This window comes from Capricornis sumatraensis, chromosome 14 (genome assembly GCF_032405125.1).
Source record: "Capricornis sumatraensis isolate serow.1 chromosome 14, serow.2, whole genome shotgun sequence".
Classification (NCBI taxonomy): Eukaryota; Metazoa; Chordata; class Mammalia; order Artiodactyla; family Bovidae; genus Capricornis; species Capricornis sumatraensis.
In genome coordinates, this window is record NC_091082.1 from 73,932,502 (window position 1) to 73,952,608 (window position 20,107).

Genomic DNA, 20,107 nt, shown 5'->3' on the forward strand with positions numbered 1-20,107 from the left:
GCTGATAAAGATATTAGAATTACCAGTCAAGGACATAAAAAGTTATTAAAACTGTATTCCAAATATTCACACACTTAAAATGAGACATGGAAGACATATATATATAATTCTGACTGAGCAACTGAACTGAACTGATATATAGGATTCAAAGGGAACTTCCAGAAATAAAAACTGCAGCGTCTGAGACGTAAGGTACACTGGATGAGACAACTGGCAGAATAAACAGTAAAGAGAAATAGATTAGAGAACTTTAAGAAACAGCCTGAAAACTAGCAAAAATTGAAACATAACAAGAGAAGAAAATAGTAATTAAGAAAACTGAAGAGACCATCAGTGAACCAGATAACAATTTCATGGCCTCATATATGTTAATTGTTTCATATAAAAGGACAAAATATATATGATAGAAATTTCTCACTGGAAATAGTGCAAGAAAGACGACAGTGGAGTAACACCTTTAAGGAACCAAAAGGAAGACGAAAACCTGCCAACCTAGAATCCTCTATCCAGCTAAATAAATAAAAACAACCCACAGACATAAATGAAACAAAACTCCCAAACTGTCAAAAACAAAGGTGAAACAAAGAATTTCTTGAACACACAAAAGTGAAATAATTCATCACCAGCAGAACGGCACTACGGGAACCAGTAAAGCAAACGCTTCATGGGGAAGGAAAATGATACCAGATGAAAACCTGGATTTACACAAAGATGAACAGCGCCAGAAATGGCGACTACATGAGTAAATATGTTCATTTGTAAATTATTTAAATATTTTAAAAAGATAATCGACTACTTTAAAAGTTACATTAATATAGTGTTGGGTTTAAAATATTGTAAAATAAAATGGATGAAAATAGTAAAAAAGATTGGGAGGAAATTAATGGGAGTATATTATTCTGAGGTTCTTTTACTGTATGTGACGTGGTATGTAACTGTATGGAACTTCCCTGATGGCGCAGATGGTAAAACGTCTGCCTACAATGCGGGAGACCTGGGTTCGATCCCTGGGTCAGGAAGATTCCCTGCAGAAGGAAATGGCAACCCACTCTATTCTCTTGCCTGGAAAATCCCATGGATGGAGGAGTCTCGTAGGCTACAGTCCATGGGGTCGCTGAGAGTCAGACACGACTGAGCGACTTCACTTTCACCTTCTTTACTGCATGTGACATGGTACAGCATTACTTGAGGGAAGATGGTGACGTATATTTAAACACTGTTGTTATTTAGTTTCTCAGTCCTGCCCGACTCTTTTGCGATTCCTCGGACTGTAGCCCCTCCACTCCTCTGTCCGTGGGATTTCCCACCACCAGGCTCCTTTGTCCGTGGGAATTTCCAGGCAAGAATACTGGAGTGGGTTGCTAACCCAGGAATTGAACCCATGTCTCCTGTTTGCAGGCAGATTCTTTACTACTGAGTCACCGGGGAAGCCCAGTTATAAACACTATGTTCTTAGTTACTCAATCCTGTCTGACTTTTTGCGGCCCCATGGACTGTAGCCCTCCAGGCTCCTCTGTCCACGGGGTTCTCCAGGCAAGAATACTGGAATGGATTGCCAAATCCTCCTCCAGGATAAATACTATAGCAACCACTAAAATAAAATAGTTATAGCTAATAAGCTAGGAATAGAGATAAAATGGAACCATAAAAAACATTCAATCAACCCAAAAGAAGGCAGAAAAATGGAAAAAAGAAACAAAGAACAGAAAAAAACCAAATAGCAAGATGACAGATTTCAACCCAACCATATCCATAATCATACTGAATGGAAAGAGTATGAGCTCTACAGAGTTCAATAAAAGGCTGAGATTGTTTGCATAAAAAAAGCAAGACCCAATGTTAAGGTGACTACTGGAAACACATTTTAATATACACAAATAAGTTAAAAGTGATAGGATGGGAAGTTATACATCATGCTAAAACACTAATCAAAACCGGAGTGCTATATTAATATTAGACAAAGCATATTCCACAGTAAATAATATTACCAGGGATAATGAATGTAACTTCACAATGATAAACATATCAATTAATCAAGCTGACATAATAATCCTAAGTATTTATGCATATAATTACAGGCTTCAAAATGCATGAAGCAAACAAAACCTCATAAAAGGACCAGAAGAAATTGACAAATCCACAATTAAGTCAGATTTTGATTCCGCTTGTTCTGTTAGGAAGGCAGAAATCAGTAAGAATACAGAAGATTCAAACAACACTATCAAACTAATTGACATTTATGGAGAATTCCCACCAAACAACATTTTTTTCAAGTGTACATGAAACAATTTCCAAGATAGATCACTGAATCCTTATTAGGTCTCTTCTATCATTATTTCCATTTACAACTGAATCAACAAAGGCATGAAGAGGTAGGTAACTTCTGAAGATACACCGTAATTAAGGGTCACAGCTGGGCATTGCACCCAGATTATCTGACCCAGAAGTCTTAATCAGCAAGCTCTACCACCTCCCCTGAACACCTGGAACAGCTCAGGTCTCAGTGAAGTCTCTAAGACTTAGAATGCAATCCCTTTAAGATAAACAAAGGAGTAGGTTACTCAAATAGCATTTTCTAAATACTACTTAGAGAGGAAATACTTTCCTCCTTTCTTCTCATATTCTCACTCAGCCCAAATGGCTGGGCTGCTTCCTTTAAATGACATGACTTATAGGTATCATAAACTCAGGTTCCAGAGTCGCTGGGTCTGAAAGGGAAGACAGTTGCAGATTAAAGTCTAAGAGGCTCAGGGGAGCAGGCTCTTCCTGAGGCTGCCTCCGTGTTGGATGGGTGGTCTAACACACATTCCAACTGGATCAAGATGCCTGCTGGCCCCTCTTTAAATGCCAGGATCCGGATAGCAGCTCCTTTGGCAGGATGTGAATACATTTTTATTAAAAAGAGGCAAAGAACCTTCAGCTTATGGTTGACTTTCTTTGTCCACCTTCTTTTCTGTTACTGGTACCAAAATGTATGTAATAATGACAAGAGGGAAAAACGCTGTACTGTTTTTCAGGGCGAGGTTTCCTCACTTATCAGCAAGAAAATGCCACAGAGGGGAACACCTTTGTAATGGGTCTTTGGCTGAGGCTGGGCACACGGGTGTTCTATGGGAGGAAATATGAAATGATATTATTCCGCCTCACTATGCTGAGGGGAGGATTTATGTTGCTCGGCAAGCATGAATCTTGATAGTGAAATTTAACAAAAAATCAATTTTCTCCTTCAGACGGTGTTTCTCCCCCTTCCTCTTCCTTTGCCTCTCGCCCTCCCATCCGGTGCGCTGAGCCTCCATCCGGTACTCATCACACCCAACTGCTTTGACTCCCATCACCTTTTCCATCTACACTCAGTGACTACCCAGGCCCCGCTGTCTCTATCTCGTTTCCCTCCACAACCCTTTTCCCTGTCCTCCTGTTTCTGACCGGTCCAGCTCTCTCCTCCCTCCCTCCCCACCAAAGCCCCACAGTACCCGAGATCAGAGTGATAATGTGGCTGCAGCCCAGCCGGGAGGACCGTTCCAGCTCCCCCTCCCGGCTGGGTTGAGGGCTGAGGACGCGAAGCTGGGCTGCGCAAGGGGGGTGGTCTTGGCTTCTTGGGGGCGGGCGGGGGCTATTATGAAAGAGGTGTCTGAAGTAGCGTTTTGCATCGTAGGAAAAAAAAAGGCAAATCCCCTTTGTGCACCAGGGTAGCGCAGTGTCCCTCGGTTCGGGACCTCGCCACACATTCTTGCAAGCCATTGTTTACCCCGGGGTTTTGGAGGGGAGGCGCCGCGCGGGTGGGCGCGGAGGGGACCCCGGGAGCGCTTCCCCGGTACTCAGTTGACCCGGGACTCGGTGGGGAGAAGTTGCCCTCCAGGAGGCGGGGCCCCAGAGCCAGGCGGAGGTGGGGGGCGTCCCCTCAACCAATCAGGAGGCGAGGCCGAGCCCATTTTCCCCTCCCCGGCCCGCTCGCGGGCGGGCGGCGCGCAGTGGAAAGTTGGGAGCCGCGGCGGCTGGTCCGGGCGGAGAGCGGCGGCGGCGACGAGGGCAGCGGACTCTGCGCAGCGCCGCTGGCTCGGAGCAGTCCCCGGGGCATGGGCCGGGCGCGCCGCCCGCACTCAGCCACACGCCGCCCGGGCCGCGGGCACTCGGCCGTCCCGAAGGAGTCTGCGTCCGGACGAAGGCTGCCGCATCTTTGCCTGCCCGGCCCCGTGCAGGGATTTCGGGTTCGGTGCTAGTCGCCATCTGATTCTCAGCCCCCAACTTTTGGCAAGTTCAAAGAGGTTTCTGGAGTCGAATAAATTGCCCCGAGAGGAAACCCGCTGCCTGTTGAGGAGGGCTCAGCAGAGTGCTTGGGCGCTCCAGGAAAAAAAAAAAAAAAAAGACAATGATTTCCTGGGACATGATCCACACCATATTCCTGCTCGCTCTTCTTTATCCTTCCCGAGCGCAGGATGCAATCCCCCAGTCGGAGGTCGAGGCAGAAGAAATTCCCGAGGGGGCCTCCACCTTGGCTTTTGTGTTTGATGTGACTGGTTCCATGTATGATGATCTAGTTCAGGTGATCGAGGGGGCTTCCAAAATTTTGGAGACGTCTTTGAAAAGACCTAAGAGACCTCTCTTCAACTTTGCTTTGGTGCCTTTCCACGACCCAGGTAAGGGGAATACTTGTTCTTTGTTATTCCTTATGATTACGTTGTTTCTTATGCCTCGAAATTGTGTGTCAGTAAGTTTCAGAACCATTTTAAATGTGTAGCTGAATACAGTTGTAACAAAGAATTGCTCGCCTGCATCTGGATTTGCTCCCTGATACCTGCTCATGTCTCAGCCATGGAGATGGCTTGTTTGGGGTGCTTGCACAGTGGTACCCAAACCTGGAAAGCGTGGAATTATGAAAACCAGAGCAATGATATCAAAGTTAATTAACTTAAAAAATTTGAAACTGAAGAATGTTTAAGGCCAAGTGGTACATTGGGTATTCAGCAGCAGTACTTTAACAGCCAACACCAAACTTGAGAGCATTCTCAAGATAACCCTCAAGTTAGGGGGAGAAAAACCTGTTGTGTGAGACACAGGGAAGCTTGTAAGCAATAATTACTAATGAACTGAAGAGATGAAAATAAGCCATTCATTTGTTAATTGAATCTACTGATCGTCGCACCAGATCATCATTAGTTCGGCTCACAGATGGTAATAAACGTGTCCTCCTCTCTTCCAGTAGAAATGCATGTAATTTGGTTTGGCGGTGCTCTTTAAAGGTAGTTGAAGTACAGTCACTTTATTTTTTTGCCCTAAAGCCATGGGTTTCAGCTGCTGCGCGGTAATTTGATCCTCTTTACTTTTTTCAGTTTCTCTTTAAAGTGGCACCTTTCTGTGAGGCTCATAGGAGCCCTCATTGTCAACGTGAGGATAGCATTGCCTGGGGAGCCCTGGGGCTGGCTGTCTAGCGCCACCTGAGTTTTATTAGCACGACTCACTGCCCAGTCGAAGAAATAAAGCAGTGGTTTCTTGAAGTTCTCCCCCACTGTTCTCTCACATTTTTATTGAAATATTTTTTTCACTTTGAAGACTTTGACACAGCCACTTCACAATGAAAACTTGATATTGAGAATCTCAAATTCTTTCCTTGTGCTTTTGACAAGCATGTGAGAGTTCAAATTATTACTTGGTTTTAAATGTGGCAGGTTTCAGCTATTAAAGAATTGGCAGGGGGAGGAGTTTAGAGGGAAAAAAAACTCTGGGATTTTTGTTTGTTCTTCAAATGATGAAAACAATAACCTGTCCTCCTCTGTGCTATACATATAACCTTAGTAAATTCAATGTTGATTAAAAATAAAAATTTTAATATTTGAATAAAGAATGATCATTTACTGTGTTAGCTGTCTCAGTGAGACACCTCATGTGTTACAACGTTTTAATTTGTTAAATGTTAAGAGTTGACTCACTGGAAAAGACCCTGATGCTGGGAGGGACTGGGGGTAGGAGGAGAAGGGGACGACAGAGGATGAGATGGCTAGATGGCATCACTGACTCGATGGACATGAATTTGAGTGAATTCCGGGAGTTGGTGATGGACAGGGAGGCCTGGCATGCCGTGATTCATGGGGTCGCAAAGAGTCGGACACGATTGAGCAACTGAACTGAACTGAAGATGCCAATTGTGATGCAGACCAAGACTTTGTAAGCTTGGAATAGGCTAAATATGTTTCTTCTATAGCAATGAATCTGACGTTGGCAAAACATAAAGTAAAAATTCTTTTCTGTGACACCACAGTTTGCTTTCCTCCAAAAAGCTTTTATGAAATGATGTTGCTGTAAAGAGAACTCAAAAAACTGCCTCAAGGCATAAATGGAAACTAGATCATCATGATATTTATTTTGATATGATATGAAAAAAATTATTGGAATAAATTTTATTGTGGTGTGCTCCCTTCCAGTTGTTACCAAATAGGAAAATTTGTTGTAGTTGACTTTCCTTTATTTTGGCAATCACGATTCAAACTAGGGGAAACAGTATGCTAATAAAAAATGACTAATAAATTATTTTGAATTAAGTAATAAGAGAAAATGATTAAATTGGCTCCATAAAATTAATTGTATGTATAATTCAGCAAAAGCTATTCTAGTTTCATTGTGATTCAAAGTGTTTTTGAACTTAAAGATGAGAATAGAAATTAAAACATACTAATAACCTTTACTAACTCACAATAATGGATTGTAATATTATCTTTGTATGTCATTTTCTGTTTGTGTGTGTGTACAATAATTAAGACTTTTTGATTCCCTTCTACTTCTGGTTGATTATCAACTTGGAATCACCAGTGGACAGAAAGGCCTTGAATGGAGATTTACTGGCTTACTGAGTGACATTGGAAAAGTCTGTTTACATTTTTGTATCCATTATCTCAATTATAAAATGGCAGAATTAGATTTGAACATCTTTAAGGTCACTCCCAACGGTAACGTTTTATGACTATTTCACACATGGTAGTTTTTCACAGTCCCTGATACAATGACAAGCAAATAAATGATGTGGTAATTTAATATAATTATATTAATAACTTTGCTTATAGCTATTCAAAGTGCTTTGGCATCTGCGGTTGAATTTAGCTAGATGAAGTAATGAATAAGATTTGGGATATAGTCTCAGGCATTTGACAGAGGCCTTAAGGCCTTCACATGATTGCTTTGGGCCTCTGCATAATAGTGGGGGGCAAGCTGTATGTTTTAAGGTGGGGGTAAAAATGAAAATACATGGAAGTGTAGGTGGCTCAGACATTAAAGAATCTGCCTGCAATGCAGGAGACCCAGGTTCGGTCCCTGGGTTGGGACAGTCCTCTGGAGAAGGGAATGGCAGCCCACTCTAGTATTCTTGCCTGGGAAATCCCATGAACTGAGAGGAGCCTGGCAGGCTACAGTCCATGCGGTTGCCAAGAGGCGGAATGACTGAGCAACTAACACTTTCACATAGACATACAAGAGGAATAAGTCAACCAGTTGACAAGGTGGTAATAAAATCACTCAGAAAAATGCAGGAAGCTAGTGTTAGAGGAGTAACAGCGTAACCCATGGTGGGAGGAAGTTCCACAGAGCACCGGGGTCATCGCAAGTCAAGACAACTGTTTGATGCTACCTCTGCTTAAGATGGGTTTTCCACTTTCATGATTGCATTTAATGTATTAATTTTTAATAGCTTTATTGACCTTACTATATAATCACTCATTTAAAACATACCATTCTGTGATTTATAGTATATTCAGAGATTGTTACTGTTGTTCAGTCACTAGGTTATGTCCAACTCTTTGCGACCTCATGAACTTAAGCACGCCAGGCTTTCCTGTCCTTCACTATCTCCCAGAGTTTGCTCAAACTCACGTCCATTGATTTAGTGATGCTATCTAACCATCTTATCCTCTAGCACCCCTTTCTCCTTTGCCTTCAATCTTTCCCAGCATCAGGGTGTTTTCCAGTGAGTCGGCTCTCACATCAAGTGGCTAACACGAAGTTTGAGCTTTCCTTTAGGATTGACTGGTTTGAAGTTCTTGTAGTACAAGTGAATCTCAAGAGTCTTCTCTAGCACCACAATTCTAAAGCATCATTTCTTTTGTTTTCAGCCTTCTTTCTGGTCCCAACTCTTAATCCATGACTACTGGAAAAACTGTAGTTTTGACTGTATGGACCTTTGTCAGCAAAGTGATGTCTCTGCTTTTTAATATGCTGTCTAGGTTTGTCATAGCTTTCCTTCCAAGGACCAAGCGTCTTTTAATTTCATGACTGCAGTCACTGTCAGCAGTGATATAGATATATGCAACCAATCCTCAGTCAAGTTTGGAACATCTTCCTCACTTTAAAGAGACACCCTGTGCCTTTTTATTTATCTGTCCTCTCACCCCCACCCCCTTCCCGTATTATCCTCCTCCCAGGCCTAAGCAGCTCCTAATTTACTTTTTGTCTCTGTGGCTTTTCCTATTCTAGAATTTCACATGAATGGAATCATATATTATCTTTTTTTGACTGACTTCTTTCACTTTAGCATAATGTTTTTAAGATTTATACACATCATAGCATATATCAGTAATTCATTTTTATGCCCAAATAATAATCCATTTTATAGATATGGTTTATTTATAGTTTATTTATCTTTTAATCAATAATGGATATTTGAGTTGTTTCCACTTTTTGACTAGTATGAATAATACTTCTGTAACTATTTGTGGGCAATTTCCTGTGTGGACATATGTGAAACTGTGATTTGTAATATGAAATAAATATTTGATCTTTGTCACCTTTTCTGGTATGCAACTCTTAAAACTCTTGAAATTTCCTAATTGATGAGAACCAAAAGATATCTTCTGTCGTGTTAATGAGGTGACTTTGGGACTCCACTGAAGAATGAGGGCTCACTGCCAGGAGACTCATCCCTGCGATTAGAGGGTTGGAACTTTCAGTCCCACCCCTAACCTCTGGAGAATGTTCCATGTGTACTTGAAAAGAATGTGTATTTTGCTGTTTGGGGATGGAATGTTCTATAATAGTCTGTTATGTCCATCTGGTCTACTGTGTCATTTAAGGCCGACTTTTTCTTATTGATTTTCTGTTTGGATGAGCTAGTCATTGATGCAAATAGTATGTTCCAGTCCTCTATTATTATTGTATTACTCTCAATTTGTCCCTTTATGTCTGTTAATGTTTTATATTTAGGTTTGTCTCTGTTGGGTGCATATTACAAGTATTATGCTTTTATTGGATTGTTCCCTTTATAATTATGTAACATTCTTCTTTGTTTTAAAGCCTGTTTTGTCTGATATTCTTATTGCTACTCCAACAATTCATTTTGTTTGTTTGTGTGGAATATCTTTGTTTCATTCCTTCACTTTTAATCTATGTTTTTACAACTGAAGTGAGTCTTTTGCGGGCAGTGTAGATACCGGCTATTAAAAAATCCATTCAGCCACCTTATGTCTTTTGACTGGAGCACTTAGTTTGCATTTAGAGTAATTAGTCATAGGTTGTACTTACTGCCATTTTGTTAGTTGTTTTCTGGTTATTTTTCTTAGTTGTCCTCTGTTTCTTCTTTCCTTCTCTTGTTCTCTTCCCTTGTGATTTGATGACCTTTTTTTTTTGTCTGTGTGTGTTTGTATTTCTTTCTCTTTATTTTTTGTGTTTCGAGTATCAATTTTGTGTTTGTGGTTACCATGAGGTTTGTATGTAACAACCTATGTAAATATAACAAGCAATTAGTCACTTACGTTCAAGTACATTCTGAAAGCACTAAATTTTTATTTCTCCGTTCTCAACATTTTATACTTTTGAGGTCATATTCATATCTTTTTATTCTGTATATTGCTTGACTGATTATTTCAAATATCAATGATTTTTGTTTTGTCTTTTGACCTTCATGCTAGTTTTATAGATAGTTGCTGCTGCTGCTGCTAAGTCGCTTCAGTTGTGTCTGACTCTGTGTGACCCCATAGATGGCAGCCCACCAGGCTCCCCCGTCCCTGGGATTCTCCAGGCAAGAACCCTGGAGTGGGTTGCCATTTCCTTCTCCAGTGCATGAAAGTGAAAAGTGAAAGTGAAGTCACTCAGTCGTGTCTGACTCTTAGCCACCCCATGGACTGCAGCCTTCCAGGCTCCTCCATCCATGGGATTTTCCAGGCAAGAGTACTGGAGTGGGTGCCATTGCCTTCCCCATAGATGGTTGAACCTTTGCTATATGTTTGCTTTTATCAGTGATTTTTTTCCTTTAATAATTTGTTTTATTTGGCTTGGTTTGGTTTTTGTCTTTTCTAGTGAAAGTGAAAGTGAAGTTGCTCAGTCCTGTCTGACTCTTAGCGACCCCATGGACACCAGTGTCCTCCATCCATGGGATTTTCTAGGCAAGAGTACTGGAGTTGGTTGCCAAAGAAGTCCCTTTAATACTTTTTTGTAAGGCCAGTTTAGTGGGAATGAACTCCTTTTAGCTTGTGCTTTTCTGGGAAACTCTTTATCTTTTCTTCAATTATGAATGATAACCTTGCCAGGTACAGTATTCTTGATTGTAAGCTGTTTTTCTTCAGTGTGTGTGTGTATATATATATAGTGCCAGTTTCTTCTGGCTTGTACAGTTTCTGCTGAAAATTAACTGATGGTCTTACAGGGTTCCCTTGTATGTAGCTAGGTGTTTATCTCTTGCTGCTTTTAAGATTCTTTTTTTTTAACATTAGGCATTTTAAGTGTAATATATCTTTATATGGGTCTCTCTGGGTTCATCTTGTTGGGACTCTTGGTGCTTCCTGGACTTAGGTGTCTGTTTCCTTTGCCAAGTTAGATAAGTTTTCAGTTGTTATTTCTTCAGATTGGTTTCATATCCTTTCTTTCTCTTCCTCCTCCTGGAGCTCCTGTAGTGTGAATGTTAACTATGCTTGATGTTATCTTAGAGGTATCCTAAACTGTATCTTTTTCTTATTCTCTTTCTTTCTGCTGTTGGAGTTGGGAGATTTCCACTACTCTGTCTTCCAGATCACTGATCTGTTCTCTGTATCCTCCATTCTACTGTTGATTTCTTTTAGTGTATTTTTTATTTCATTGTTTCTTCAGGTTTGACTGATTCTTTTTAATATTTTCTCTTTGTTGAAGCTCACTGAGTTCATCCATTCTTCTTCCAAGATCGTTAACCTTATTTATGACTTTTAGCTATTTACCTGGTAAATTGCTGTTAGTGTTTTGGGGAATTCTTTTCTGGGGTTTTTATCTTATGTTTGGAAGGTATTCATTTGTCTCCTGCTTTTGCCTAACTCTTTGTGTTTGTTTCTATATGTAAAGTATATCAGCTATGTCTCCTGGTCTTGAAAGAGTGGCCTTAATATAGAAGGCGTCTTGTGGGCCGCAGTGACACAGCTCCCCCAGTCATCAGAGCCAGGTGCAGAAGAGCGTGGTATATCTTGGGTGAAGTTGGTAGCTGTGAAAAGTTTGAGAAATAGTTGGATTTTATATATATCTTGGAGATGAGACCAAAAGGATTTAGTGATGAATTAGATGTGAGAGAAACATGATAGTAGGCAAGACAGATTCTGAGGATTTGGCCTGAGTGAGTGGAAGCATAGTGTAGGGATTTACTGAGATGCAGAAGAGGAACCATGAGCAGGTTTGAGGAACAGCGGGAGACTGAGGTCTTTATTTTTGGCTATACGGTTAAGTTTGAGATGACTTTGTTACCCAAGTGGAGATGGTACAAAGGCAGTTGGATATATAAGATTAGAGTTCAGGGGACAGGTCTGGGTCAGAAACATACATTTGAGATCAGAAGGTGTGTATACGATGATAATCAGGGTGAGGCTAGGTGGGACCACTGAAGGACCTATTAGATGAAGAATCAGTGAAGGTCTGAGGACCCAGTTCTGGCATCCTCCAACGTTGAGCAGTTAGAGACAAGAATAAAAGAACAAAGCAGCCTAAGAAACTGAAGAGAGAGAGAGAAGAGTGTAACTGGAAGTCAAGAGAGGAAAACTTTCAAGGAAGAATCACTAATTGGTTAGTTAATAAGAGGCCTGAGGATTGGCTAATCTATTTAGCAATGTGGATATTATTGATACATTGGAAATGTCTCATTTCATTGGAAATGAAAGCCTGTTTGGAGAGAATTTAAAAGAGAATGGCAGTAGAGGAATTGGAAATGTTTGGAATTATATTGCTTTTTCCAACTACTGGAAAGATTGTTTTGTTCTTGAAGCTAAAATTGAAACTAGTTTTGATAATAATAATTCACCCAACATCTTACAAAATGGAAACAATGTAGTAGAGTCTCCAATTTGGAAGTGAAGATTTGTGTTCTCTTCCTTATTCTTGTCATTTAAACAAATCATTTAACCTTGCCAGACTTCTGTTTCTTTACCTATAAAAACCAGTGCATTGCTAGATTATTACCTAAGTTGATGGTTTTAGTGATCATAATTTACTGAATGATAATGGACTGCAAAGAGACTCCAAGTGGCAAGGACTTGATTCATTGGGAGAATTAGCAGCATTACATATCTCTTCACTTGCGTTTCATAGTAATAAAAATTTTGAACTGTCAATGACTTTGTATGGTTCTGCAGGACCTACACAGTGTTAAAAAAAGAACACTCTAAGACTTTTGTAATGAAAATATTCTTTTAGAATTTTTTTCTGAACAGAAGAATAGAAAGATTTTTACAAGGAAAATATTGCACATTGAGACCTTGAAAACCTATACAAATTTACATGAACTAAACTTCAAATTGAATGTTTTCAGTTTCAACATATTAAAAAAAAAAAAAAAAAAAAGGAGCCAAGAAACTATGAGTGTCCCTTTGCCTTTGGCAGATCCTGCAGGAAGAAGGGTTTTCATGAGGAAAAGGATTTAAGCCCAACAGAAATCTAAAGGAAATGAGCTAAAATTTAAGAGTGAGATTTTGGTTAGACAATGATAACTTTGTTTCCTAGGATGATAGACTGTTTTAACTGGAGTGTCTAGATCCCATATCACTGGTTATTTTCTGAGGATACAGAGATAGTTTGCCCAGTGAAAACTTTGTCTTGAAGTATAGGGACTGAATCTTGATATATCAAATGTGTTAAATGTGTTGGAGATGTTTCTATTTTAAAACATCATCTTTGACTCCTGAAGGATGAAAGGTGTTTTTTTTTTTCATATTAAGTTGAGAAACAGCCCTTTAATTGATTGATAGTAAATCAGAATTTGGTTTTATGTATAGTTTGTTTTTGGTCAAACAATAACCATTCTTACTTAGTGAGCTTTATGACTCTGCTTGCCTATAATTAGAGGTAATAAAGTTACCATTTGTCAAGGACCATGCTAGGTGCCTTTGATTCAAAGATGAGGCATAACTTACAAGACATTAATAGTCTTTAGGGAGAAGGGCTAGAGAAATAACAATATTATAAACTGTGAAACATTTTATAGTGGAAAAATAAGCATAGGGGATTGTGTGAGCTGAGAGCAGTGTCCCTGATACTGCATTAAAGAGGGTGGTGGTTAGCAAAGGTTTTCTAGAAGTGTTACCTGGAGAATAGTGCATGAGTAAAAGCGGTTTGACAAAAATATTAAGGAGTTTGGATTTCCTCCTGAAAGCTTTCAGGAACCTGGAAGTGACATGTTTGGGTTTTCATTTTAAATCCTTATCTTTTGGACAGATTGGAACAAGGCAATCCTGAGAGCTCAGAGAGAAAACCTGAGGCCATCATAGCAATTCAGGGAGGAAAATTGAGGTGACTTGGGCATAGGAAAAAGGCTATGGATTTCAGAGTTATTAATAGAGTTCAAAAGAGTGGACTCGGCCTTTAAAACATGGAGAAAAGGGAAATATTGCCTTTTGTAGATTAAAATATGAAATTGGCATATGATTAAAGAGAAAAGATATGTAAAGTTAGCTTTAAGAGACACTGTTACTCTCAGGATGGGAGTCTTGCTTATCAGTTCCTTATACATTAACTTGTCCAAAATAAAGTCTCAACCAAAAGTGTCGAGGTCAACAATGAAAAAGTCACAGAAGCAGACTTAGACATTGTACAACCAAGTTATTTTTGTTAAAAATTGTGTAATTGACATGATATTGGTTTCAATTGCACAGTATGGTGGTTTGATATCTGTCTGTCTTCATATGATCACCGTGATAAGTCAGTATCTGTGACCATACATGTTACAAAATGCTTTTTCCTGTGATGAGAGCTTTTAAGAGTTACTCTCTTAGAAACTTTCACATATACAATACAGTCTTGACTGTAGTCACCATGTTGTACATTACAGCCCCATGACTGACTTATTTTATAACTGCGTTTGTACCTTTGACGCCCTTCTCTCATTTTGCCTACTCTCTGCCCCTGACAACCACCAATCTGTTCTCTGTATCAGTGTTTAAAAAAATTTTTTTAGCGTCCACATATCAGTGAGAACATACAGTATTTGCCTTTGTCTGATTTCACTTAGCATAAACCTATCAAGGTCCATCCATTTGGTTGCAAATGGCAAGGTTTCCTTTTTTACGACTGAATAATAGTCCTTTCTTTCTCTCTCTCTCTTTTTGTGTATGCACGTCACATTTTCTTTTTCCATTCATCCATAAATGGACACTTCGGTTGCTTCCATATCTTGGCTGCTGTAAATAATGCTGCCTTGAATTTGGCAGTTCATGTATCTTTCCGTGTTAGTGTTTTTGTTTTCTTTCAATAAATACCCAGCCATGGCGCTGCTGGATCTTATGGTAGACCTGTTTTTAATTTTTTGAGGGACCTCCACATTGTTTTCCATAGTGATTGCACCAATTTATATTCTCACTAATAGTGCAGAAAGATTCCCTTTTCTCCATAGCCTCACCAACACTGTATTTCTTTGTCTTTTTGATCATAGCTGTTCTGACAGGTGTGAAGTGATAAACCACTGTGGGTGTGATTTGCGTTTCCCTGATGATTAATGATGTTGCGTAGTTTTCATTCACCTGTTGACCATCTGTATCCATCTGTATGTCTTTGGAAAAATGTCTGTTCAGATCCACTGCCCATTTTTAAACCAGACTTTTTTTTTTTTTGCCAAATTTTATCTAAGGTTCAGAGAGTTCATTCTATGCTTAGATAGCTAGTCCATCGTGAGCAGCGTTCCAGCTGTGCTGGTAGACTGTTTATCTTTATAAAAACGTAATGATGTCATTACATATTTGGATCATACTATTAGCGCTCCTTGTTTTAGTCCCTCACTAAACAGCCTCCCAGGAATTTTTAACCTCATGAATTTTACTTATGGGAAGAGAATGTTCTGATCACACTGGCATATACATCAGATTCACCAGACAGTTATACTCCTCATTGGTAACTCACAATTCGGCACACCAGCTTTATACATCTGTCTCTATTGTTTAAAATAGTCTGACAGTGTCAAGTTAAAAGTTTCTGAGTTTGCAAGTCTGTGAGCCAGACATTGGTTGATGGTGAATTTATGAAAGTAAATGTCTCCCTGTGTGGATCTGTTTGGGTGGCCTGTCAATCTCCAGGTATTACCCCTCAGCATTTCCAGCTGTCAGTGTTAGTGTGAATAGTGCCAAGTAATGGTTCTGTCCCCTTGAAACTTATGCAGATGACAGCTAAAGCCATTGGAATGAATGAGATCATCTAAAGAGAGCATGTAGATTGAGTAGAGAAGGGAGACAGGCAAGAACTATGGCAAACACAGCATTTAAAAGACAAAAGGGGGGAACTTCCCTGGTGGTCCAGCAGCTAATACTCCTGTGTTTCCAATGCAGGGGGCTTAGATTTGATCCCTGGTCAGGGAACTAGATCCCATATGCTACTCTCCCTCCCCCTGTCCCCCACTCCCCGCCCAGCCAAATAAATATTTAAAAGACAGAAGGGAAATTTATAAAAGATTCTGGAAAGGAGAGTCCAGGTAAATAGGAAGAGAAATAAGAATGAGCAATGTTTGGAAATATGAAAAGTTGTTAGTTTTAAGCAGAAGTTGTTGTCTGTCAGCTCTATCCGTTTATAAGGTTACTGAAAGTAAAGGCTAAACCAAAAGGCTACATTAAAATAGACTGTTTTTTAGGAGTTGTGGAGCCAGGAGGCTGAAATGATGGGTAAGAAAATGGAGCTAACGAATGCAGTATGTTTCTGTCAAGAAACATAACATCGTGGTTTATAGCATAGGTTCTGGCATCTGATGCCTGGCTTGGAAAATGGGCTCCACCAAGTACTTTTTGTGTGCTCTTAACTTCTCTGTGCTTCACTATCAGTAACTGGGGATAGTATTATCTGCTTTGTAAGGCTGATGTGAGGATTGAAATACTAGATGTCCAAAACTTAGCACAATCCCTTTCACACAATAAATTCTCAATAATCATTAGTTATTGGACTTGAGAAAGAACATGTTCTTTTAAGGTGGGAGACAGGAAAGATATTTAAATGCTGCTAGAAGAGAGTCAGTAGAATAGAAGAGATAAAATATGCCAGAGAGAACAGGTGATTTATAAAACCAGTACTTTGAGAAAACAAGAGGAGATAGGATGCAAAGTAGAAGGATTGGTTGTTCTCCTCCAAAGGAGAAGACCTTGGGCTCAGTGTGATAGGAGCCAAGTGGACCACCGATAGGTACGGTCATGGTCAAGGTGGTAGGTGAAGATGCAGGATGTTGGATGACTTCTTGTCTGATGGACTCTTTCTTTTCTCAAAGGAAAAGGAGGGTCATTTGATGAGAGGAGGGAACTGGCAGAAGGGTAAGTAAGATTTTAGAAAACTGGTGGAGTTTGAGAGGTACAGGGTATCAATGGACACAGAGACAGTTTCAAACCAGGATGAGCTGTGGTTCAAAATATGAATTTGTAGTGCTTGTATGCTGCCTACCTGGGTGATTTTCTCCAGCAACTCTCAGCAACCTGGGTATAATTGCTGAGTTTTATCTTTTGTTTCATCTAGGACTTGGATTTCATTGAGCAGGTGTGGCTAAAGAAATAGGGTATGTTTGAGAAGAATCAGTTCAGTTCAGTCACTCAGTCATGTCGGACTCTTTGCAACCCAATAGATAGCAGCACACCATGCTTCCCTGTCCATCACCAACTCCCGGAACTTGCTCAAACTCACGTCTGTCAAGTTGGTGATGCCATCCAACCACCTCATTCTCTGTCAACCTCTTCTCTTCCTGCCTTCAATCTTTTCCAGCATCAGGGTCTTTTCTAATGAGTCAGTTCTTTGCATCAGGTAGCCAAAGTATTGGAGCTTTAGCATCGATCTTTCCAATGAATATTTAGGACTGATTTCCTTTAGGATGGGCTGGTTGGATCTCCTTGCAGTCCAAGGGACTCTCAAGAGTCTTCTCCAACACCACAGTTCAAAAGCATCGATTCTCCAGCACTCAGCTTTCTTTATGGTCCAACTTACATCCATACATGACTACTGGGAAAACCATAGCTTTGACTAGACAGATCTTTGTCAGCCAAGAAATGTCTCTACTTTTTAATATGCTGTTTAGGTTCATCATAGCTTTTATTCCAAGGAGCAAGCATCTTTTAATTTCATGGCTGCACCATCTGCAGTGATTTTGGAGACGAAGAAAATAAAGTCTGTCACTGTTTCCATTGTTTTCCCATCTTTTTGCTATGAAGTGATGGGACCAGATGCCATGATCTTAGTTTTTGAATGTTGAGCTTTAAGCCAACTTTTTCACTCTCCTCTTTCACTTTCATCAAGAGGCCCTTTAGTTTCTCTTTGCTTTCTGCCATGAGGGTGGTGTCATCTGCATATCTGAGGTTATTGACATTTCTCCCTGCAATCTTGATTCCAGCTTGTGCTTCATCCAGTCCAGCATTTCGCATAATGTACTCTGCATATAAGTTAAACAAGAGGGAGTGGACATATGTATTCCTCTGGCTGATTCATGTTGATATGTGGCAGAAACCAATCCAATATTGTACAATAATTATCCTCCAATTAAAAATGAATAATTAAGAGAGACTGAAGAGATGAATCATAGAGTCAAATCTGGATGTATTGACTGACAAGAGTTGAGATTTTGCTTGTGAAGCACAATATATAACAAGGAATTTGGGATTAATTGGTGAGAATAGCCAGAGTGATTGATCATACAATTCAGCTTGAGTAGAAATGAAGATTATGGAGTTGATATCAAGGAACTTGAGTCTATGGAATATTATGGATGTTACCATAATCTGGATAATAACAGAGCTTAAAGTAAGGAAGACAGTGAGTCAGGCATCAAGTTTGTATTTAATAACAATTATTCAGAAGTCTTCATGTGGCTGCCAACAATGATGAAGAAGGTTAGAGGGTGTCAGGTGGCATACACCTCAGAATGGAAGATGTTTTTTGTGAAGGTAGAGGAATGACATATTGGGTGTGGATTAAATGATGACCCTCCTCTTCTGACCTCGGGTGCTGGAGAATGAGCGGACTCTACTCAGGAAGTCTGTGAGGGAGGGGGCATCAATGATGAAAAACCTTATTTCAGCTAAAGTGGGAATTAGATTGGGGGGTTATTGTGGGGAGGGCTTCCCTGGTGGTTCAGAACACAAAGAATCCACCTGCAAAGTGGGAGACCTGGGTTGGGAAGATCCCCGGGAGAAGGTAACGGCTACCCACTCCAGTATTCTGGCCTGGAGAATCCTATGGACAGAGGAGCCTGGCAGGTTACAGTCCATGGGGTCGCAAAGAATTGGACATGACTGAGTGAGTTTCACTATGTGAAGATGGTTTGGAAGCCATAGGATATGTGAGGAAATAGGATGTGAATGAATGGGTCAGGAGAGAGGAAACAGGGAATGAGAGGAAGAGGGAAGGAAAATGGTTTGCTTTGGGGGCAGTGACCACAGTTGATGGTGATATAAAGCAACATGGGATACTTTGATTGCAACGTCTGACTTGTTTAATCCCTAAATCATGTCCGACTCTTTGCAATCCTATGGATCGTAGCCTGCCAGGCTCCTCTGTCCATGGGATTTCCCAGGCAAGAATACTGGAGTGGGTTGCCAATTCCTTCTCCAGGGGATCTTTCCAACCCAGGGATTAAACCTGTGTCTCCTGCGTTGGCAGGCGGATTCTTTACTTCTGAGCCACCAGAGAAGCCTGCATTGTCTGAGACTTGGATATAAATTTAAGGTACCTACTCAGACTGGTGAGAGTTGGAGCCTGGTGAAGTCATCTGTTGCAGACAACCTGGGTGGCAGGGACTTCTGAGGAAACACTTCAGCTCACATGTCTTAGTGGCACCATTTTTACTTCTAATAGTCACAGCTACCATCTTAGTTTTGAGTCATTACCGTGGACTAGGAACTAGATACATCGTTCTCAAAATTGATGTTAACTTTATTTTACGTATGAGGCAACTGAGGCTTGTATGGACTTTGCGTTATGTTTCTACAAGTTATTTTTTGCCACTTTCGTCTGTTTTGAGAAATGTGTAAAATTAAGGAGATGTGCCCAGGAAGGTATGGCAAAGGGGGCCCCGTGTGGCTTCGTGAGGGCTGCCATAATAAAGTGCCACACTGGGTGGTTTGAGCAACAGAAATCTGCTGTCTCACAGTTGTGGAGCCTAGACACCTGCAGTTAAGATGTTGGCAGGGCTGTTTCGTGCTGAGGGCTGTGGAGAAGAATCTGCCTCATCTGTCTCTCGTGGCTCCGGGTGCTTCGCTGGTGATCATTGGGGTTCTCTGGCTTGTAGATGGACAGATCTCTGTCTTCACGTTCACAGGGTGGCCTCTCTGTGTGCTGCGTTAATTTTCCCTTTTTGATAAGGACATCTGCCATTTTGGATTATTGGCCCACTCTTTCAAATCCTAAAAGATGATGCTGTGAAAGTGCTGTACTCAATATGCCAGCAAATTTGGAAAACTCAGCAGTGGCCACAGGACTGGAAAAGGTCAGTTTTCATTCCAGTCCCAAAGAAAGGCAATGCCAACGAATTCTCAAACTATCACACAGTTGCACTCATCTCACACGCTAGCAAAGTAATGCTCAAAATTCTCCAGGCCAGGCTTCAACTGTACGTGAACTGTGCACTTCCAGATGTTCAAGCTGGATTTAGAAAAGGCAGAGGAATCAGAGATCAAATTGCCAACGTCCGTTGGATCACTGAGAAAGCATGAGAGTTCCAGAAAAACATCTACTT

At 40.5% G+C, this 20,107-nt stretch overlaps 1 protein-coding gene across 1 annotated transcript in view; it reads left to right on the top strand.

Annotated features, from left to right (window-relative positions):
• Positions 1–4,369: 4,369 nt before the first annotated feature.
• Positions 4,370–20,107, top strand: part of HMCN1 (hemicentin 1) — a 537,733-nt gene continuing 521,995 nt past the window's right edge. Inside the window, exon 1 of the mRNA XM_068985901.1 lies at positions 4,370–4,637. Coding sequence (XP_068842002.1) covers positions 4,370–4,637 — 268 coding nt within the window. The remainder of the gene's footprint in view (positions 4,638–20,107) is intronic.